The sequence below is a fragment of the Amyelois transitella genome, chromosome 13, assembly GCF_032362555.1.
Source record: "Amyelois transitella isolate CPQ chromosome 13, ilAmyTran1.1, whole genome shotgun sequence".
NCBI lineage: Eukaryota > Metazoa > Arthropoda > Insecta > Lepidoptera > Pyralidae > Amyelois > Amyelois transitella.
This window is the reverse complement of record NC_083516.1, coordinates 8,666,524-8,687,061: the sequence shown is the minus strand read 5'-3', so window position 1 is coordinate 8,687,061 and position 20,538 is coordinate 8,666,524. Positions and strand designations below refer to the sequence as shown.

The 20,538-nt window shown below is 34.8% G+C and overlaps 2 protein-coding genes across 2 annotated transcripts; one reads left to right on the top strand and one right to left on the bottom strand.

Annotated features, from left to right (window-relative positions):
• Positions 1-9,763: 9,763 nt before the first annotated feature.
• On the top strand, positions 9,764-11,690 carry LOC106129261 (uncharacterized). Its single transcript, XM_013327761.1, has 4 exons — positions 9,764-9,850; positions 10,596-10,691; positions 11,047-11,204; positions 11,522-11,690. Exons 1-4 carry the CDS (start codon positions 9,764-9,766, stop codon positions 11,688-11,690), a joined length of 510 nt encoding a protein of 169 aa, XP_013183215.1.
• Positions 11,691-17,773: 6,083 nt separating this feature from the next.
• LOC106129258 (uncharacterized) lies at positions 17,774-20,046 on the bottom strand. The gene is made up of 4 exons (XM_013327759.2): positions 19,965-20,046; positions 19,787-19,861; positions 19,211-19,320; positions 17,774-18,608 (listed from the first exon to the last, which is right to left on the bottom strand). Exons 2-4 carry the CDS (start codon positions 19,809-19,811, stop codon positions 18,369-18,371), a joined length of 375 nt encoding a protein of 124 aa, XP_013183213.1. The 5' UTR covers positions 19,812-19,861; positions 19,965-20,046; the 3' UTR covers positions 17,774-18,368.
• Positions 20,047-20,538: the final 492 nt, after the last annotated feature.

Here is a 20,538-nt window from a genome sequence, read left to right as displayed (position 1 = left end):
AATGTTGTAGGCTGAATCTGTTTTGTTTCTGTGCAATAAAAAATAGTACAGAGTTTCGAATTTCGAAGAAAAAGCCCAAAGATCGGGCATGCAATAGGATAAATTATATTGATCCAGCAATGTAAAAAGGCTGGGCTGCTATTATTTTTGTACAATAAAAATAAAAAAAATTGATGATGTTTAAATTTCGAACAGACCTATATTTGTGGGCCAGCAATAATGTTTTAGAAATTGTGAGCACCTCTTTTATTCCTATGCAATAAAAAATTGTATCAATTTTTAACTTCGAACAGCATATAATATTATATTTGGCCAGCAAAAATAATGATAAAGTTCGATTACCTAGTTGAAGGATGGTGCTCTTTTGTTTTAGTGCAATAAAAATGTTGCATCAAGTGTAAATTCCCCAAAAAAAGTTGTTTTATTTTTATTTCTGGCCAGTAACAATGGTTACTTGGAGAATAAGCACGATGCCAAGTTAGTATATAAACTACTAGAATAATGCACGGGGCACATATTTCCAACTTCTTTATTGTGTGAATCTAGGCTTTGGAATTCCCTGTCTTGTCTTTGTTCATTGTCACCTACAATAAAATATTTTCAAGAGAAGATTCAATAGCATTACTTGTGTTTATGTGACACCACATTTTAGACATCTTTGTTTGCCAAAGAGGCAGATAAAAGTGATCCTACCTACAGATATAGAACCTCCATGCCCCGGTAAAGTAAAATCCTAAAACCACAGAAAATTTAAAAAGATTAAAAAATGGTTTGTTGGACACGTAAATCGTTGAGTTTCACTCAACGACTTAGATGATCGCTATCATTCGATTTCCCCTCAGGATTTCCTGATCTTTTATCGTGTCAAGTGTCAAATGTAATCCCATAATTTTTCGCGAAATGCGACCCAAATTTCAAAGAAAGGCCTGCCACTTTTCACTCGGAAAGTTGTAAGCAATAAAGTAACTCATAAAACGGCTATAATCCCACGACGGAGGGTATGAGTGAGTACATTCCGTCGCCTTCTTGGAATCAAAACTTATTACAACAGTTCGAAAAAAAAAGCGTCATTAATTGAAAAGTTTGGGAAACTTTCGGATGTCTTGCGAAAATTTTGTATAATTTAGACAATTTTTCTTCTTCAAAGGCTTCCCTATTTTTCTCGACTTCGCAATATTAACAATTAAGGGAGGGAAGTAAGGGTACCTTACCCCTATTGGAGTATGCGTCGAGTTCACAATGCTATCCAACTAGTACCTACACTGAAATATAATTAAGGCACAAACACTGTATTACAAATATTTGATTCAGTTGCGGTTGACCTTCAACGGTGACCAGTAATCAATATTATGTGGTTGCCGGGTGTAAGTTTAGATGAGAATATACTTTGGCATGGAAATATGTTTATTTTAAGACTAGCCGCCTTTGTGAATCGCCGTGTTTTATATAACCTGCGAATCATTCACAGCACTAAAGGTACAACTTATACAAAATCTTAACGTATTCCCAGGTTTAAAACCAACAACTAAGTCTGAAAAACGCAACTAGCAAAGAAAGAAAAGTAAAATTTTAGAATACGACTAGCTGTGCCCACGACTTCGTCCGCGTGGAATAATTATTTTGGGCATCATTGAAGCCCTCAAGGATGAATAATTTTCCCGTTTTTTTCATATATTCCATTATTTCTGCTCCTTGCTCCTTATAGTTGTAGCGTGATGTTATATAGCCTAAAACCTTCCTCGACAAATAAACTGTTCAACGCAAAAATAATTTTTCAATTCGAACCAGTAGTTCCTGAGATTAGCGCGTTCGAACAAACAAAAAAGCAAACAAACTCTTCAGCTTTATAATATTAGTAGGTATATATTAAATTTTCTTCCACTCCGAATCTTGAAAAGACTAGAAGGCCTCGTTCAGCTAAGTTTATTCACATCAAGCTTACTAAGTAAAGCTTAGGTACTTATATAGCTTCTACAAAAACAATAATTTCCATTAGGATCCTACAATCGATCGATACTTAAGAGTCGATTGGTAATTTTATTATTGGTTTAAACACTCTTCAAGCGTTATTGTGCGGTTAACGACTGAGGTTTATGTCTACTGTAAAACGTTGTAGTAAACGATTTTGCGTTTGTTTTGTCTTGTCTTAAAATACATTGTGTATTTACATTAATTCTATATACCATCGCTATTTACGCTGAAAATTTAGGATTTATTGTTCATGGGAGCAATGTCCTTACCATAAATTATCAAAGTTTTAAAAAATAAGAGCAGTCTAAGGTTCCCTGAATGCCTGTAGTTTTGGAGTATATCAAAAAAACAAGAACTTTATTCCCGTTTGAAATTAATTGTACAAAAAAAACAAACAACTATACTATTTTTTTTAGTATAATATCACATAGTTTAAATAATAACCAATATAAGCATAGTCATTGGAACTGGGTAATTACTGCCTAGCAATTTATGCTAGGCAGTGGCCACTTTTGTTTATTACAAATAGATTATTATCGTCAGATCAACAGGTTTTTATTACGTACATAGATCAAGATTGGGTACTTTATAGAATCATCATCTAAGTTGCCTTTTCAAATTCAAACTTTTATTTGCATAATATGAGTACAACAAGGTCTTAAATATATTTTTTTGGTATCTGCTTACGTTTGTCCTCAATCTGCCTGATGGTAAGCAAGAAGCGGTGCATGGAAGCTCAAAATAGCCATCATTTTTATATCATCATCATCATCATTTTAATTCTTAATTAAAGGCATCAAACTTCCATCATTACTTGCATACATAATCACGTCTTTATTCCTCTCAAGTAGACAGAGCAAAAAGGTTTAAAAGGCCAAACAGTGGAATTGAGATTCTTACTTATTACTTTTACTTACTATTGATTACTAAGTATTTTGGAATGATAAGATGGTTTGGTCATGTGGTTCCCGGCAGTGCCGTGTGGTTCCCGGCACCAATACAAAAAAGAATAGGACCACTCCATCTCTTTCTCATGGATGTCGTAAAAGGCGACTTAGGGATAGGCTTACAAACTTGGGATCCTTTTTAAGGCGATGGGCTAGCAACCTGTCACTATTTGAATCTCAATTCTATCATTAAGCCAAATAGCTGAACGTGGCCATTCAGTCTTTTCAAGATTGTTGGCTCTGTCTACCCCGCAAGGGAAATAGACGTGACGATATGTATGTATGTATGTATGTCATGTCGAGAGGATGAATGAAAGCAGGTTGACTAAGAACATATATACAAGTAAGAACATATAAGAAGTGTGAATGGGACTGTTGGAGTGGAAGGGCTAGACGAACGTACCTTGATCAAATCGGAGACGTTCTAGCATAAGGTCTGGTTAAGAGTACGAGTACCTGAAACCAACGACCTTGCATGAAGACAGTTATGAATGTAGATGAAGCGAAAGAAGTATGCAGGGATAAGTAAGTGGAAGGATGCGGTATCTACCTACCTTTCCGGGAAAGAGGCGCGATTTACGTATGTACGTATGCCGTGTGGTTCCCGGCACCAATACAAAAAAGAATAGGACCGCTCCATCTCTCTCCCATGTCATAAAGGGCGACTTATGGGGTAGGCTATATATACCTATAGGTATTCTTAAGGGATAGGCTTATGAAATTGACATCCTTTTTTTAGGCGATGGGCTAGCAACTTGTCACTATTTGGATCTCAACTCTATCATTAAGGCGAGCACCTGAAGGTGGCCATACAGTCTTTTCGGGACTATTGGCTCTGTCTACCCCGTAAGGGATATAGACATGACTATATGTATGTTTATATGTTACTTAGTATTTAAAAATTCGAAGTACTACCGTCTTGACTAACTTGACTTAAGGTCCTATGTCCCCTAGCTGGGGCAGAGGGCATCCACAGTGCGTCGCCATCCCGCTCGGTCTTGAGCTTCGCGTTTTATTTCGTACTACCGTAATCTTCTTTAAACATTCTCCCCTCTTCTTGTCCACAGAAGCCATCCCACCAGCCACAGTTTCCACTGCGGACGCGTCCAGCGGACCACACACTGCTCAACCTTCGTCACGCATCTCAGCGGGTGAGAGCGGTAAAGCGTATAGCGTATGATAGCTGTTGTGTATTAGTTTGTACTTTGTTGACGCATAAGTAAGTAAATTCTTATGGTCACGTCTATATCCCTTGTGGGGTAGACAGAGTTTGTTCTTAGCCATATTATCTTATTACATACATACATACATATGACCAATAGTCTTGAAAAGACTGATCGGTCACGTTCAGCTATTTGGCTTAATGATAGAATTGAGATCCAAATAGTGACAGGTTGCTAGCCCATCGTCTAAAAAAAGAATCCCAACTTAAGGAATACATTATAAATATAAAACAGTACAATACAAAGGCATATTAAGGTAGGTTCCAACAAAACAAGCGGCTGTGTGAAGTCACCTTTATAAGTGCACTAGCTGTGCCCGCGATTTCGTCCTCGTGGAATAGTTATATTGGGCATCATTGAAGTCCTCAAGAGTGAATAATTTCTCCCGTTTTTTTCACATTTTCCATTATTTCATCGCTCTTTATAGTTGCAGCGTGATGTTATATAGCCTAAAGCCTTCCTCGATAAATGGTCTATTCAACACAAAAATAATTTTTCAATTCAAACTAGTAGTTCCTAAGATTAGTGCGTTCAAACAAACAAACTCTTCAGCTTTATAATATTAGTAGTGCACTAGCTGTGCCCGCGATTTCGTCCTCGTGGAATAGTTATTTTGGGCATCATTGAAGTCCTCAAGAGTGAATAATTTCTCCCGTTTTTTTCACATTTTCCATTATTTCATCGCTCTTTATAGTTGCAGCGTGATGTTATATAGCCTAAAGCCTTCCTCGATAAATGGTCTATTCAACACAAAAATAATTTTTCAATTCGAACTAGTAGTTCCTAAGATTAGTGCGTTCAAACAAACAAACTCTTCAGCTTTATAATATTAGTATAGATTATATACTTTTCTATTTGAATCTCAATTATATCATTAAGCCAAAAAGCTGAACGTGGCCTATCAGTATTTCAAAGACTGTTGGCTATGTCTAGTCCGCAAGGGATATAGACGTGACTATACATATGTATGTATGTAATAGTTTGTAATGAAAAACGCGTTAACTTTGTAATTTAGATATGTGTCTTAATTGTATCATAACAACATTGAATCTATCAGCTCTTGTTTTGTCATCAGAATGGAGTGGTGCAACTGGTGGTCCTCCAGCGGAGGTGGTACTCCGTTTGCACCCATCACCTATAAGTACTCCTCGTGCCAACGTTTCCTTAGCTGACATAGGTATAGGTAAGTTTATGAAGTGTTTTTAACCGACTTCCAAAAAGGAGGAGGTTTTCAGTTCGACCGTATATTTTAGTCTGGTCTCAATTAAAATTTTCATTATGTAACTTTAATGCGCTACAAAAAAAAATAAGGTGTACATTTTGACGCGTAATTTTTTTACTTTTAAAACATTTTTATGCTTGAAGCATGTGAAAGAAGTTATCGAGTACTTCAGGAGTAAAGTTAGTAAATTCTAGAACAAGTCTCCTTTGACCGTCTATAAAACATGAATCCATTAATAATGCAACATAAAACCATCAGTTCTATACCAATATCTTCATCCGAAATGCCATGCCATGCGATCGATACACATGACAGGGAGACTAAAACTAGTTATTGCACGCGGTATCGTCCATGTAATACGTTTGTCTGTTTGTAATATCTTTATCGTACAGAAATCTAAGCAGTAAACAAGAAATAGTACATATTGTTTCTTATATACAGTAAAAAAAAAGTAGGCAGCTGGGAATCCCATTCAAAATATATGATATGTCATACTTTTTTTTTAAATGCTCAGTTAATAAAGAATTCGAAATTACAGCCTTAGAAGTTAAAATAAAACAAATGTATTCTCTTATCTCTTAAAAGTAAATTAGCGTTAATCTGAAATTATAAATGATAGTTTTATGGTGCATTAATATTTCTTCGCTCCTAATCGTTGCAGCATGATGTTATGTAACCTAAAACCTTCCTCGATAAATGGTTTATTCAACAAAAAAAGAATTTTTCAATTCGAACCAGTAGTTCCTGAGATTAGCGCGTTCAAACAAACAAACAATCTCTTCTGCTTTATAATAGTGCAGCTTTTGAAAAAAATGTCAACTAGATATATACCTATTTACCATGATCCAATATTCCTCTTTAAAGGTTAAATCTTATTTCATATTCCAACATCCAGAAATAAACCAACTGATTAATAAATTAAGATAATTAATTTGATCTTGAATTTTGATTGGAGTATTTTGCCTCAACCTCTTTCATTATAACTCGTGTCAAGGTCAAAGTAAACTTTGTATTTATAAATGAACTCCATTTCGTCGTTAACCGTAGGTATGCGTTATTAAGTGTAATTCTAGATTGGTAATAAAACAAAACCTATCTTTGATCACAGTAAAAAGCTATTATTAAATGGCATAGTACTGAAATGAGACTTTGAGAGAAAAACATAATTCTTTTGAAAAATTTAAACAAGTACTGAAAAAGGAATTGCTTTTAAAATTTATTTTAAGTGTAGCCGATAAGTTAGTTAATTATAAATAAAACATTTTTTAACAATAAAGAAAATATCACTTAAATAAATGAGATTTGTCGACGTTGAAGGAAGTAAGAACAAAAGTAAAAAAACAGGTTATAAATATACATATACACGACAAGTATGTTTGTTTGTGACGCGAATTCCAAAACCGAGTATTTTTTATGGATACTAAAACGCTATTACTAATTTCATGTTCAATGCCTTAAGATGTAAATTAAAAAAAAAATGTAAGTCTCTAGTACAGAAATTTCTACCTAGATGGCGCTGAAAATAATCGCTGTCTACGTGGTACACACTAGTAATATTTGTTTGTGTGTTGTCCCTACATATTAAAATTTTACTTAGATGGTAGCGGCGTGGTGGTGCGGGCGGAGGAAGCCCTTATCGTGGCCTTTGTTCTGCTTCTGTGGGTGGCAGCCATCGCTCTCTTCTTCAACCGGTGGGGCAAGATCAGGTGCGTCTATAAACTGTACGTAGTTTGCTTGTTTATTTATTGCATTTTAAATATAGATATCAATTAGATAAGTTAAATAGTCTATATTTAGTGGTACAGGTAAATGTGGTCTAGTGAGTTGAATCTTCTTTAAGGGAATGATGAATTTGTCCATTCTATTTTTATGCTTTGCAGTCTATTTATAGATAGATAGTTCATTTATTTGTATTGATTTGGCTAGGAAATGGGTTGGGAAAACTATGATGAGAGAGAAACAGCTATCGCTTGTTAAATAGCTAAATATTCAGATAATTATTTTTAAATTTTTATCCATTTCGCATGCTACAATTTTTAACGAGTGTTTTACTGTATAATATATTAAAACCAGTAATTTTTCATTATAGATAAAACAGAAGGCGACGATTATAACAAAAATCAAGGCCGTGGTCATGAAACCCATCGTCATCACCTTGGTGGCAGACCAATTTTGACCACGGTCTTAGATTGTATTTGTGAGTTTTTTACATGAAGCCGGCTGTAGTCCACACCTAACCCAGCTGAACTATATCATCCAAATAATTAAAGCGACCATATGTCTTGCCATTTTGATTATGTTGACTGGCTTCAAAGAAATAAATATACTGCTTATGAAGATACTAGCTGACCCGCGCAACTTCGTTTGCGTGTATCCCGCTACTTCGACAAATACAGTCAACGCACCAACACATATTGGATACTAATTTTCAATTCACAATAACTTCTCTTTCCCTTAACCGCGTTTAAAATATTAAAATGTTTTTTGGTTTCTGTGACTCTTCTTTGATCGCCCCCCCTATCAGTTTTTGGAAAAAATATTTAAGTAATGTACAGATTTTTTTTTGTCTTATAGGGACTCTGCCCCCGCCGCCGCGGCCGGCCCGTACCGTGCCGCAATACTAATATCGTGATATCTCCTAAACTATATGTCTAAATAACACACTGTAAACTGCAAAAATAATCTAAATTAAATGCTCGTGATGATGAACTTACTTATTTTGATAAGGATATATGTATTATTGGTTATATCACCAGTTAAACATCACCCAACGAATTAAATGTTTTTTTAATACAGAAAAGTAGTTTTTGTGACTTAAATAAAAAAGCTGGATATATGTCATCGCGGACTTTTTTGTAGAACTAATAAAGACCAATGTTTTTGCTATACATTGTTCTTACTTGTATCCAACAGTATAAGCGGCGCACGCACAAATGCAATCTTCAATTAGATTTTTTTTCTGACTTCTTGGACATAAATCGCTATAACTCAGCTAATATAGTTTCAATGTATTTCAATTATATATAAAAACCTGTCGGAGAAAATACTCTTTCTATTAGTGAAAACCGCATCAAAATCCGTTGCGTAGTTTTAAAGTTTTATGCATACGAAGGGACTACAGACAAAATGGGCGACTTTGTTTTATACTATGTAGTGAAGAAAGAAAAGATTCTTCAAAATGAGATACTCATACTCGTTTAAATATCTTTTGAAACTAAGGCAGGTGTGGTCTGATAATAACAATATTATGAAAATAACTTACTCCCGAACCATCAGATCCATTTGAGAGTTTTAGTATTTTAACAAAAATATTTTTCGTTTATCCCCGCGGAAAAATGTCATAAAAAGTATGATTACTTAGTCATCGTGAAATTAAAAATTCCAGGCATGTTTTCGACAAGTCTGTTTCCTGAAATTAATAATTAAACTAATGGTTCTTATTTTTATTATTTGAGCTTAGAATTCTTTAAATCTGTAGAATAATCTAAACAGTTTTTTTCTAATTTAGTTGTGAAACATCTCTCCAGACAGAATTTTTGCATAAATTAGGTACTAGATTTACATTCTAAGTGCTATGTTTCGCCATTTTGATTATAGTCAATTTATCTTTGTCTGCTGAATATATTTTAAAATGAACTTTACGGCATAGTTCTTTAACAGTATCCATGAAATTAACATATACTGAAACAAATTACTTTAATTTGCATGCAGTAATTTATGCAGTGAATAATTTTGTACTTTTAACAGAAATCAAATCCCGGCCCCCGTAGGATGGCACGAGCGATGCCGTTTTCATCGCGCGGAAAACTATCGTGCGTTACACGTCGTAATAAAAAGCAAAATAGCTATAGTTTTCGCGTAGTGAGGCGTCGCGCTTGTCTCACTACGGGGGCTGGAGTTATTTATAATTAATATGGGGAAATGAAGGTGTAACCAACTTTTTAACGTCTAGGATCAGTTGCCTTTATTCAATTACTTTATATAAACAGTTCTTCCTCGTGATCGTAGAGAAACTCGTAGTCCTTTATGGAGCATGCTATCAGTACAATACGGTATCCTAGAAGAAGCTTAATGATAACGTAAAAGTCCAAGAGATTGATTCAGACATACATCAAATATGCTTTCTGAAGGGTTACGCATAGACTATGTACATTGTCATCTTTTCATTTGCCACGATGCCTTATACTTCTTCCGCTTCATCCACATCATTCGAGGATTATCAGCATCATAATTTCAGCCATAAAACGTCCACTGCTGAAGACTCTCCCAATAACATCTGTCTCGCTCTGAAGAAGGTGACCTGCATACAACGTTTCCCCGATGACTTTACCACATCATCGGTCCATCCATTCCATTCGATGATGATACCAGAATATTTATCATGGATTAATTCGTGCAGAATGTTGGAGCCGTACCAACCCAAGTTTCAACAGCAGCATCGCCAGAGCTGCGCCCTCGCTGAAGCCTCCGTCTCCGTGCCACCACACGTAAGTTTACCTTCAAGGATACACTTTCGCAAGACGATGACAAAATTGTAGCTAAAAGATGGGTATTACAAATGACATGAACTGACTGAGCGTCGGTGGTCGAACGGTTAAGATCCCCGAAGAAAAAGAAGGACTTCTAGCCGCCGTTTTGATCGCGAAGAACTATCGTTGTTATGTATAATATTATGACGTAAGACGGAAGAGCGATAGCTTTTCAAGCGATAAAATAGGCGTCACGCGTGCTATGTTTCGGGGACTGATTCCAATAATTATGTTCCGAGTTATACCTATTAATTGTTTGATTTTTAATCGATCTTACGGTGTGGGAAACCATGATTCAATTCGAGTTAGGTTACCTTGCAAAGGTTGCGGAGGTCAGACGGTTCGTGGTCAACGGCGCACCTCTGGATCCTCTTCTGAGAGATGAGGACGCAACTGTGACGAGTGCCAGGAGCATGCTGTGAGATATGTAACGTAGGCTCATGAAGCTTTCATTTTCAATATAGTTTTGCGACTACTCGTATATATTCTAAAAGTAAAAAGAAATTATTCATAAAACATTATAACAAAAAAAAAACAAGAATATGAACAAAAATAGACAGGTGTAGACACGTATTGTTCCCGAAAGGGTACCCATAATGCTGGCTGTAAACAATATGCTACACAGCCAGCACTGATCTTCCGTGGGTACCCGAGTTGGCATCACGGACATTCGTACAATTCTCATAGTTGAAATTATTCTCAGCACCGAGCGTCTCTTTCCCGAGGCTGCGTCTCCTACGACTGCGGCGCATTCCCTCCGTACCAGCCGTGCGGGTATTTAGCACACCGTCCGAGACAAGTAAGTTCTTCATAGTATTAGAGAGGCTTCCAATTATTTTGATACGAACAATCCTGTTCTCGGGGGATACGGAGCTATACCGTTAATTGTGATGTCTTAATATCTTCTATTATCTTGTCAGCTCCATGAGACACTCAAGTTTCCCTAAAATGTATCTTACCCAACATTTCCAAATGATACGCTGGATTTCTACGAAAAATAGAGATCATCACAGTAAAAATCACAACAGTTGTTTCACAAATGTCTGCAGACTAGATAAAAGTGAAAAGAGTGACATCGAAAAGCAGACCCGAAGTTACTAAGCATAGTAGCGGAGGATACAAAGATGAGAGACTAACATCGCCTTTTCTTCCAGAACTCAGTCTTCGTTGGCAGTATGGGTGGTATGGCCCTCATTCCCGAGAGTCCTCCAAGGAGGTCCCGCTCCGCCGCAGACCTCCCAGCCCTGGTGCCTCCCGTGGACCACTCCCGCCCAATAACGCCCAGGTCTTCAAGAGCGGCTAGTCTTCACAGGTAGGCTAAGTAAGAGTTGGACAGCGAACCATTAACAGGAACTGGACGATTCTTGTGAATCTGTTTTTCACTGGTTCCTGGCTGGGGCTTCGGCTGAAGCATTGAAAATTGAATTTTGTCTTCTCCCGCCAGATAACTTCAGGTCTAGAGCTGAACTGCTAGCATTTACAAGTGGACATAGTAAAGATCGAAAAATTAATAAAGAACAGCAGTTTAAATGGATCTGAATTACTTTTTTACGTGTTCGAAAGGGTTAAAGACGTAACTATATGTATTAATGTTAATCAACTGAATTAATTTTACTTTATTTTTAACAGCGCTGTAGACCTCAGAGTGTGCGTACCCTCGCCTAGAACATCAAGAGCTGCAAGTCTACATTCAGCCGTCGACATGCCTCCAGGGTTAGTGCAGGTCCACGTGAGAGGATCCGGTTCTAATCTGAATAGACCTAGGAGCCCCAGAAGACTCACTATTACTAATGTTTAACGAGGTTTATGGTGTCGAATATTTTGATGAATTGAAATAATTTTAATAGTAACTAGAAAGGTGGATGGCAAAAGACCATATGATAACTTAATGATTATACGACAAGGTGACTGCAAAACTCTAAATACCGGCGTCCAAAGCTCTATATCATGGAGAAGACCACGGTAGAACTCCATTTTAATAACAACGATGTTCCGATGGAGTAGCAATCCTCACTAGTAAGGAAATGACTTAAGGACGAGGAGATAAAACATCTAGGGTCTATATGAGCCTGGTTGAGTTTCTCTTAGTATCGGAAGAACGCGAGTTCTTCCACTACCATATAAAGTATAGTACAACAGAAATTGGAAGTCATGGCATCATGAAGTAGTTATTGCCTTTTGACCCCTACAACTCAATTAACAGGAGAAACTTGACCTAGTTACAGTAACAGGGAAGTTTTTCCAATAGGTACTTCAGAATCTTTCTACAGGGGAATATCTTTCTTACAATATTGCATACTTAATGTATGTGATTCAGTTGCATGTATATACACATACAAGACTCCTCAAATTTTTAAACTCTAGCAAAAACTAACTGATTGCCTGATGATGAAATTAATGAAAAAAAAACTTCTAACCAAATACTAAAATAATAGATGAAATATTTAAAACCACAAAAATGATTTTTGATGTTTCTCTGTTGCTGTAAATGCTAAAATGTAAAGTCTGGTGTTTGTGTGTTTTTATTGTTAAGCCTCAATTTTCATTGTAAAGACTCTATCGTAGTCAATTTGCGTCGTGTAATTTAAGAAAATTCTTTTCGAAATGTTTGATTGTAAGTGAAAATTTAAATATAAGTAATATTAATAAAATATTTATTATATAGCTTTCTCTCTACAAAAGTACTTGTTCATCTGATTAAATTTAAGCAAAAGACCAACTCATCTTCTAAAAATCAACATAAATTTATTGTAAAATTGCTTCTATATGAGTTCCGCAGGTTTTGAATGTATCAAATTCAATGTTAACTTTACATTTTGAAATACATGCATTGTTTTTCAGTCATACTTAACTTGAAGTTGATAGTTTTTCAGCAACAAGGCTTGAAAGTGGCACTTTAAAAGCTTTGGAAATGGAATGATTTGCGCTTAATGTTAGCTTTATATTAATTAACATTCTCATTAGCGGAGTGGGTAGTGGACTTTTACTTTTTTATCGACTTCAAGAAAGTAGGAAGTTCGACAATTCGACCGTACTTTTTTTTATGTTTGTTACGGCATATGTACGGCATTTATAAACCGATTTGAAAAAATCTTTTTGCATAAAATAAGTGAATGTCCAATTTGGTAACTACTACCAGTATATACATTAATGGTCATAAATACAGTGAAAACCTCAAAAATCAACAGAATTAGCTGTGTTTTTTTTGTGTGTTACTGCATATGTCCGGTATAATTCACCCTAAAGAACAACCAGAATGCACATTATATTTATAAATGTATGTTCTTTATATCTATTGTAACATAATATCTTTCAACATTTCTAGTAGTGATTAGTATCCTTGTCTCTTTCTCTCTTCATATCTATCTGTCTGTTAGTTTAGTGCGTCTAACGCAATATTAGGAGTGTGGTGCTACTTTAAAAATATGTGTACATAATATATAAATAAGTATATAAGCTTCCTTTTGTTTGAATTTAAATATATAACATGATCCTTGCGAAATTCGCAAATATTCGCGCTTAGGAATACACTTACAAACAAATTTTCTGGTTATAAAAAAATATTTTTACTTCATTCCCTTATGCTATTTTAACTATCTCGCTTCCTCTTTAAACAGAGAAATTAAAAAGAACCTTGCATACAATTTTATTTCGCTTGTTATAATTTTTATTCAATTCAAGACTTGTCCATTGGTGTACGGTGCAAAAATAAAAACACATAGGTAGTGTTGGAATTTGAATGATGACTAAATAAAGGTACAATTGAATGTAGATTTAAATTTAATTGAAAAGTTAACTTTTCTTTAAAAAAACTTGGTATATTTTTTCTTTATAATGAATAAAAAATCCGCTATTAGTACTAAAAAAAACTACGAATCATAACAAATAATAAATTAAAAAAAAAATTACACTACATTCCAAATTGCAAACTTTCAGCTGCCATTCACTATTAATTGGCCCTTAGGCTATTCGTTTATTTGTAAGGCCAATCGAATAAATTAACAACACTTGTTACCGAGTTACTTTACATTACTGACGTAATTTCTCAATAAATACATAATATATATTGTTAAATATATATTTACGTATTTATCTCGCTCTTCGCCAAAAATTTGGAATGGAATATGGAAAACTTTGTTGGTTTTATTACAAGTCACTAGAGGTCATCAAAAAATTAACACGAACCAAATTTAGAATAAATTAAACACAGAATATAATTAATGGCTGAAAATGGCAAAAATGGCTGATGCTTAAAAACTCACCTGACTTAGGTTAAAACTAATTAATTTTCTTGCCAGTATTAGGATACTGGTATAAAAACTAATTTTCTCGCAGTAAAGACGTTAATTGTAATGTACACTGTACCAGCTGACCATCGATTCCATAGAAAATTTATTAAGTTACAAGAAATCAATACACCGCCTATGTTTAACCCTCAGCATATTCAGGCCACATTTTTTGGGTCGCTATGCCCTTGGTGTGTGTAAATATATTGTTGACGAGTGGTTGAGGCAATACTTGAAAGAGAACCGGGTTCGAATCCCACAGCGCACTTTTAACATTGAATTTTTAATGAGTTCGAATATACAATAGTTTCAAAACTAACTGATTCTCTATCACTATGAATGGATGGTCAAAATTAAAGTAAAAATTATATTTTCAATATAAATAGGTAAAAGAATTTTCTAATTTCTAATATTAACAAAGTAAAATTGCCTAGTCTTTAAAAATATCACACTATAAACAATGTAGATAATTACTATGTAATTTAATGTCATGTGCAAAAAAATATATTGAATGTCATTGAATACTTTATTCCGTCCGGAATTACGCTCAAATTCCATTGTGCGTCTTACTTGAAAAATTTAATCTTGTAAAATATTTCAATTCTTACCTATAAAAAAAGTTTCTTTTTTCTAGAAATTAATTCAATTAAGTTTCTGTTATTCTTAATTATAAGAATTTAGTTATATAATGCTTTTCATAAATAAAAATAAATTTAAAAAAAAATGTACAAAATAAAATACAAAAGAAAGTTCTAAATATAATTTCATTATAATTTTAATCTTTAGATGTATGCGATAATTTGTAAGAATAAAAAAAACTATTGACTTATTTAGATGAATAAGCTGTACATAATCTTATCTTTATTCAAATCAAGTACCAAACTGTATTCTATAATAATATATCGTAATGTAAAGAGATTATATTAAAAACTATAATAAATATACGTTTATCCTTATTTTATTCCCCTAAGGTTACACGGAACATAGTATAGACGTAATATCAGTGTACAAAGTACAATTTACCGCGATTGACGATATCAAATTTTCTGCTTAATTTCATTTTATTTCGTTCACGATTACCAATTCAAGTATGCACACGTCACTTTGTTCCTTTATTAATAAACAAAATATTGTTCTATATATTATCAAGTTTTATTTATCAAGAACATCAAGCTATCAAGAGGAGTCTCTGCTCCTACATTAGTGGTCCTTCGAGCCGGATTTGAACCAGCGACCTATGGATAACGAGAAACGAGAGGAGTATTTATTGCACGCTTGTTGTTGTGTTGCCAACAATAACGGTCGCCGTAAAAATTCATTGAAAAATCAAAATCACCCCTTGTTATTGATACCAGTTTTTAAGTTGGACCAAGCCTATCAAATGGGAACATGTTACGCGTGCGTGATGCGAGTACAAACATACAGGCAGAAATTCTAAAAATCAAATTTTTGCCTTCTTTTGGTATTTTATAGAAATTACCAATAGCTCTCAAATACAGACATCGGTCAGTTACTTTTTTATTATACATATATATTTTTTGACCTGACCTGGAATCGAACCTGGGCAAGAAATTGTAGCTTAAAAGCTGAATCAATATAAATTTTATAATTAACCAAATAAAAAAAATTAATATAATCGTCAAAACGGATCATAATTAGCCTACAGATCAAAGGTTAATCAAGCACTTTCTTTTTTTAAATTGGTTGAAACTTTATAAAACTCTTAATTAGATAAATAGCTTTGAATTTTTTTTTATGAAAGTTTCTATTCAACGCGTAATGCCAATGCCAATGGAACACTTCCTTTTTTGAACTTGGTTGAAAATTAATAAAGCTGACCGGGCGGATTCACACATTGTCTAGATTTTTATAAATAAGTCTGTTCTGTAGAGAACTTGACCTAGTGTTCTCAAACTGCGCCACAGACTCCGGCCAAGGCCGCGCCACAATAGGCCGATCTTTATCGCCCAGTAATTGGTATTATATGTATCTATACTTTTATATTCTACACTTACAATGTTTTTTTTTTGGAATGAATAAACTTTTGGTACCAATTAACTATTGCGACAGTTATTTTTGTAAATTATCAAGAGTACAAGGCCAAACCTACATATAGGTACATATAATACATAAGTTACTAAATAAACAAATAAAGTCTATTATTCCTGAAGTGTTAGTAAAATTTCAATCTCACTGTTAACATACATCCGTAATTTAACAACATAATAAATACTATTTTTATATTTTGCAAAGATTTTCACTTCAGCCAAACTTCTGTTTAAAATGCCGTGTGGTTCCCGGCACCGATACAAAAAAGAATAGGAACACTCCATCTCTTTCCCATGGATTTCGCAAAAGGCGAATAAGATATGTGCTTTTACTTGATAAATTTGGGATTCTTCTTTTAGGTGATGGGCTATCAACCTTTCACTATTTGAATCTCAAGTCTGTCATTGGGTCAAACAGCTGAGCGTGGCCTATCAGTTTTTTTTTAAACTGTTGACAACTCCGTCTACCTCACAAGGGATATAGATCTTTATAAGTATGTATATATGATGCAAGTTTGAAATAAAAATAAAATTCCTCCATTTCATTAGCAATATAAAGACAAATATTAGCTGTAATACTCAGATCCAATCACAGGGGAAGTATTAAAGGGGTTAAGGGCTTTATTAGCACCGTAAAACCGTTACGACGCACTATACTTACATGTAGTGTGTAATTGCCCTTAGAACCAATCGCAGTGTTTGTCATTAGAGGAAACGGAGATTCTGGCCTTAATTGAATTAATTTATCCCACTCGAATCCTCTTAATAGATAAGTGTATTCTTAGAAAGAAAGAAAAAAAGGTTGTTAAAGTATTCTTCTGTGAGATGATACATAATTTTCTCTCATGCGATGTACTAACACATCTTGAAGTTTTAAATAAATACATACGTATAATCACGTCTGGTATAGACGTGATTATACATATGTATGGGGTGGTGTCAATAGTCTTGCAAATACACAAAGACGTTCAGCTGTATAGCTTAATGTTGAAATGTTCGTTAACTCTTCCCTTAGTCGCTTTTTACGACGTGAGAAAGAGATTGAGTGGTCCTCTTTTAAAGTGCTAATAAACACATAACATAAGATCTTTAAATTTTAATTACATATTATTGCCATACAACAGCACTGGTTTGGGTGGAATGACAATGCGAACTGTCTACTCCGTAAGGGATAAAGACGTGTATGTCTGTGGGTATCATTTTGTGCAATAAGGAGTATTTTATTTATTCATTCAACAACTAATTCAAAGCAGAAGCGTCCAAATGAATTAAGCTTTAATTCGCTTGGAATGCGTTTAAGAATGGATCGTAATTGTATTATGATTTGCATGACCTTAACTTGGGGTTTTATTCAATAAAAATGTGGAGACCGGTAAGTATTTTATATTGATTATTTTATGAAAAAAATTCGCATTAAATTTTTATAACTTTATTTCATAAATATTGGAGACTCGCAAAAACTGTTCAACTATGTAACAAATATTTATAAGAAGACACTAAATGACATGGTCGATAAAAGCATCTGTCAAATCGGTAAAGTTGCTCGGTTAAAATGCGCGGTGCACATAAAGGCACTGGTTCAAATCCCAACTTCGCCATGTACCAACGACAATTTTCGAAGTTATGTACATTAGTTTGAATACTAACCGATGCTTTTACGTTGAGAAAAAGCATCGTGAGGACTGCGCATTCAGGCAACTGGATTTGTAACCATATGATCCAATACGGGTTAGGTTCCCCTGCAAAGGTTGCGAAGGTTGGATGGGAGTCGCTTCGTTTATAGTAGTACTAGTTCTACATTCATTCATGTTTTTAATGTAGACAATGTGCATTCGTCCACGATTTAGATATAAGAGATCTATATTTGTATATCAATGTCATCCGATGAAAATGCTCCAGTGTAGTTTGTTCCGCCGCTTCTTCTACGCATGCGCCTTGGAAGCGGTAGTAGTTATAATTAGATTTAAGTGATGTGACGCCAATAAGTGATAATTTTGAAAATAAATCTATTCTATAAACTTGTATCACCCAATCCAGGATCTACGGTCCAACGGCGTACTCCAGGCTCCTCTCCAAAGCGGCGAGGATCTGGGATTATAGCCAAGAGGAAGAAATAGACTCTAGTAAAGAAATACAAGTGTTCTACTGCCAAACCAAAGAGGGCGGTCCATAAAATAAAATGTCCCAATCCATACCACCCTTATAATTTGAAGGTATATACCACTCGTAATAATAGTATCTGAACTGTCGCTTGCTATGACAATACGAGATACGTGGGGCACACATTTGAAAATTGTATGAAGTTGATCTGAACAAGTGCTCGTTAGGTGCATAACCCCTTAACACAATGCATGTGGGTATGCGTTTGACGTCAATCCAGCCCTGAAAGAAATACGAGAAAAGCATTTAAGTACCTTTCTGTTGGTCAAGTAGGTTTATTAGATTAAACAGTCTTGGAGAAGGCAAAAGGTCTGAATGATATTAGGTAATTTTTTTACTGAAAGTCGTAGCCGTGTGGTTTACGGCCCTTTAGAATAGGACCACTCCATGTATTTTCTATTGATGTCATATAAAGCAACTAAGGGAATAAGTATATATAGAAGAAGAAGACAGGAGCATTTATACAAAGACACCTTAGTCTTGAAACACCCTATCTATTAAAAAAAATTGGATCAAAATAAGTCGTAGTTTTAAAGATTTTAGGATACATACATAAATACATACAAAGCAAATGGCTTATTTGGCTTGGTTGCTTAGTTTGCTTTATATTATATCTACATAATATTTAAGACCTTGTTGTACTCATATTATGCAAATAAAAGTTTGAATTATATAGTAATTGGTTAGGTTCCCCTGCAAAGGTTGCGGAGGTTAGATGTGTAAAAACTAGATGACATAATCCAGGATAATGATCTAAAGGCGAAAACCAGGGGATTTTTTCTGAGAGGTTGGTGTCAAGGTAATTTCTGAAGTGTGATACTAACCCTTATAATAATTTTTCCAGTAACTTCAATGTTCTGTATGTGCACCGAGGTATACAATCTGATACCCGACCTTCTGCAATCGCCAAAATAATATTCGCTGTGTAAAGCAACTGAAAATAAAAGAAACAGATTATACTGTTTTATCTCCACATACATACACACATATCTTCCCACCTGGCTTTAGTCCCGTTTACATCCATTCGGCAGAGTGCCCTTTTGACCGTGTAAATAAATAATTTAAAAAAAAGTAAAAAAATGAAATAAAAACCTGACTCAGTCCATTCTGGATTGAGTCAGGTTCTAACACGAAGTAACTCCCATCTGACCTTTGCGACCTTTGCAGGGGACCCTAACTCATACTGGATCATGATTGAAGTCCAGTTGTCCTAATGTCCAGGTTTCATTACGATGTTTTCCATATTTCTCGTCAATTTACATTACCAGAAAAGTGGGATAAGATACATGGTCTTGGTAGGATTTGAATCTGTGCATCACGCTTTTTATGCCCCTGCGACCATTCCTAACACTTGATATTTATACGTAAGTGAAAGTGAGAAAAACAATAATATTACTCACGCTGTTCCATATCAGTTCCAGTCATCACCAGATCTCTGAACTTTGTGAAATATTGCCAGCAGTGTACTTGTCTACCTGTAAAAATAATTAAATCAATCTAAACATATTCAACAATTCCGTTACTGACGATTCCAAACTGCTTGGTTTAGGGACTTGAATTTATATAATTACATGTTACCTAGGAGAGCACTAAAAAAGGATTTCCAGAAATTCCCGCGGGAACAGAAATAATTGGGATCTTTTGTTTTACGCTAGTGGAGCCAGTGGCGTCCTCTGATCAAATTATATAAAAGAGACATAACAAGTCGCAGCCCAAACCGTTGGGGCTAGAAATTGGGCATAGCGGTTCCCATAAGGCAATTATATACAGATATTTAACACAGTGATTGTAGTACAAAAGTGCTACTTATTTCAATTGTAATGACTTCCAGTAGACCCGTGAGAGGAGAAATGAATATTGAAACCGTAAGGCGTGTGCATAAATATCAAGAACTAAACATACATACTAATACTTACATAAATAAAATGGAACGATAAAATAAATGACAATAATAAACGCTTATATAAATAGTATACAGAGTTTATTTCAAGGGGTAATAGTCCTTAACTCGTCGTTTAAATGAGGAAAGAGTTTGGGAATCGCGAATATCATGCGATAAGGAATTCCACAAAGTCGTAAAGTATGAGCAGAGAAGGAAAAGAAGTAGAAGGAAGTCCTGTGAGTAGGAATAGCAAGAAAGGTGCGCAAATGA

Excerpts from the sequence above, each read along its gene's own strand:
- LOC106129261 (XM_013327761.1), top strand. The coding sequence starts at position 9,764 with ATGTTGGAGCCGTACCAACCCAAGTTTCAACAGCAGCATCGCCAGAGC. Across the intron at positions 9,851-10,595 it reads CCGTCTCCGTGCCACCACAC|CACCGAGCGTCTCTTTCCCG; the intron begins GTAAGTTTACCT and ends AATTATTCTCAG. Across the intron at positions 10,692-11,046 it reads TAGCACACCGTCCGAGACAA|AACTCAGTCTTCGTTGGCAG; the intron begins GTAAGTTCTTCA and ends CTTTTCTTCCAG.
- LOC106129258 (XM_013327759.2), bottom strand. The coding sequence starts at position 19,811 with ATGACTGGAACTGATATGGAACAGC. Across the intron at positions 19,321-19,786 it reads TGGAACTGATATGGAACAGC|TTGCTTTACACAGCGAATAT; the intron begins GTGAGTAATATT and ends TTTTATTTTCAG. Across the intron at positions 18,609-19,210 it reads CTGGAAAAATTATTATAAGG|GGCTGGATTGACGTCAAACG; the intron begins GTTAGTATCACA and ends TATTTCTTTCAG.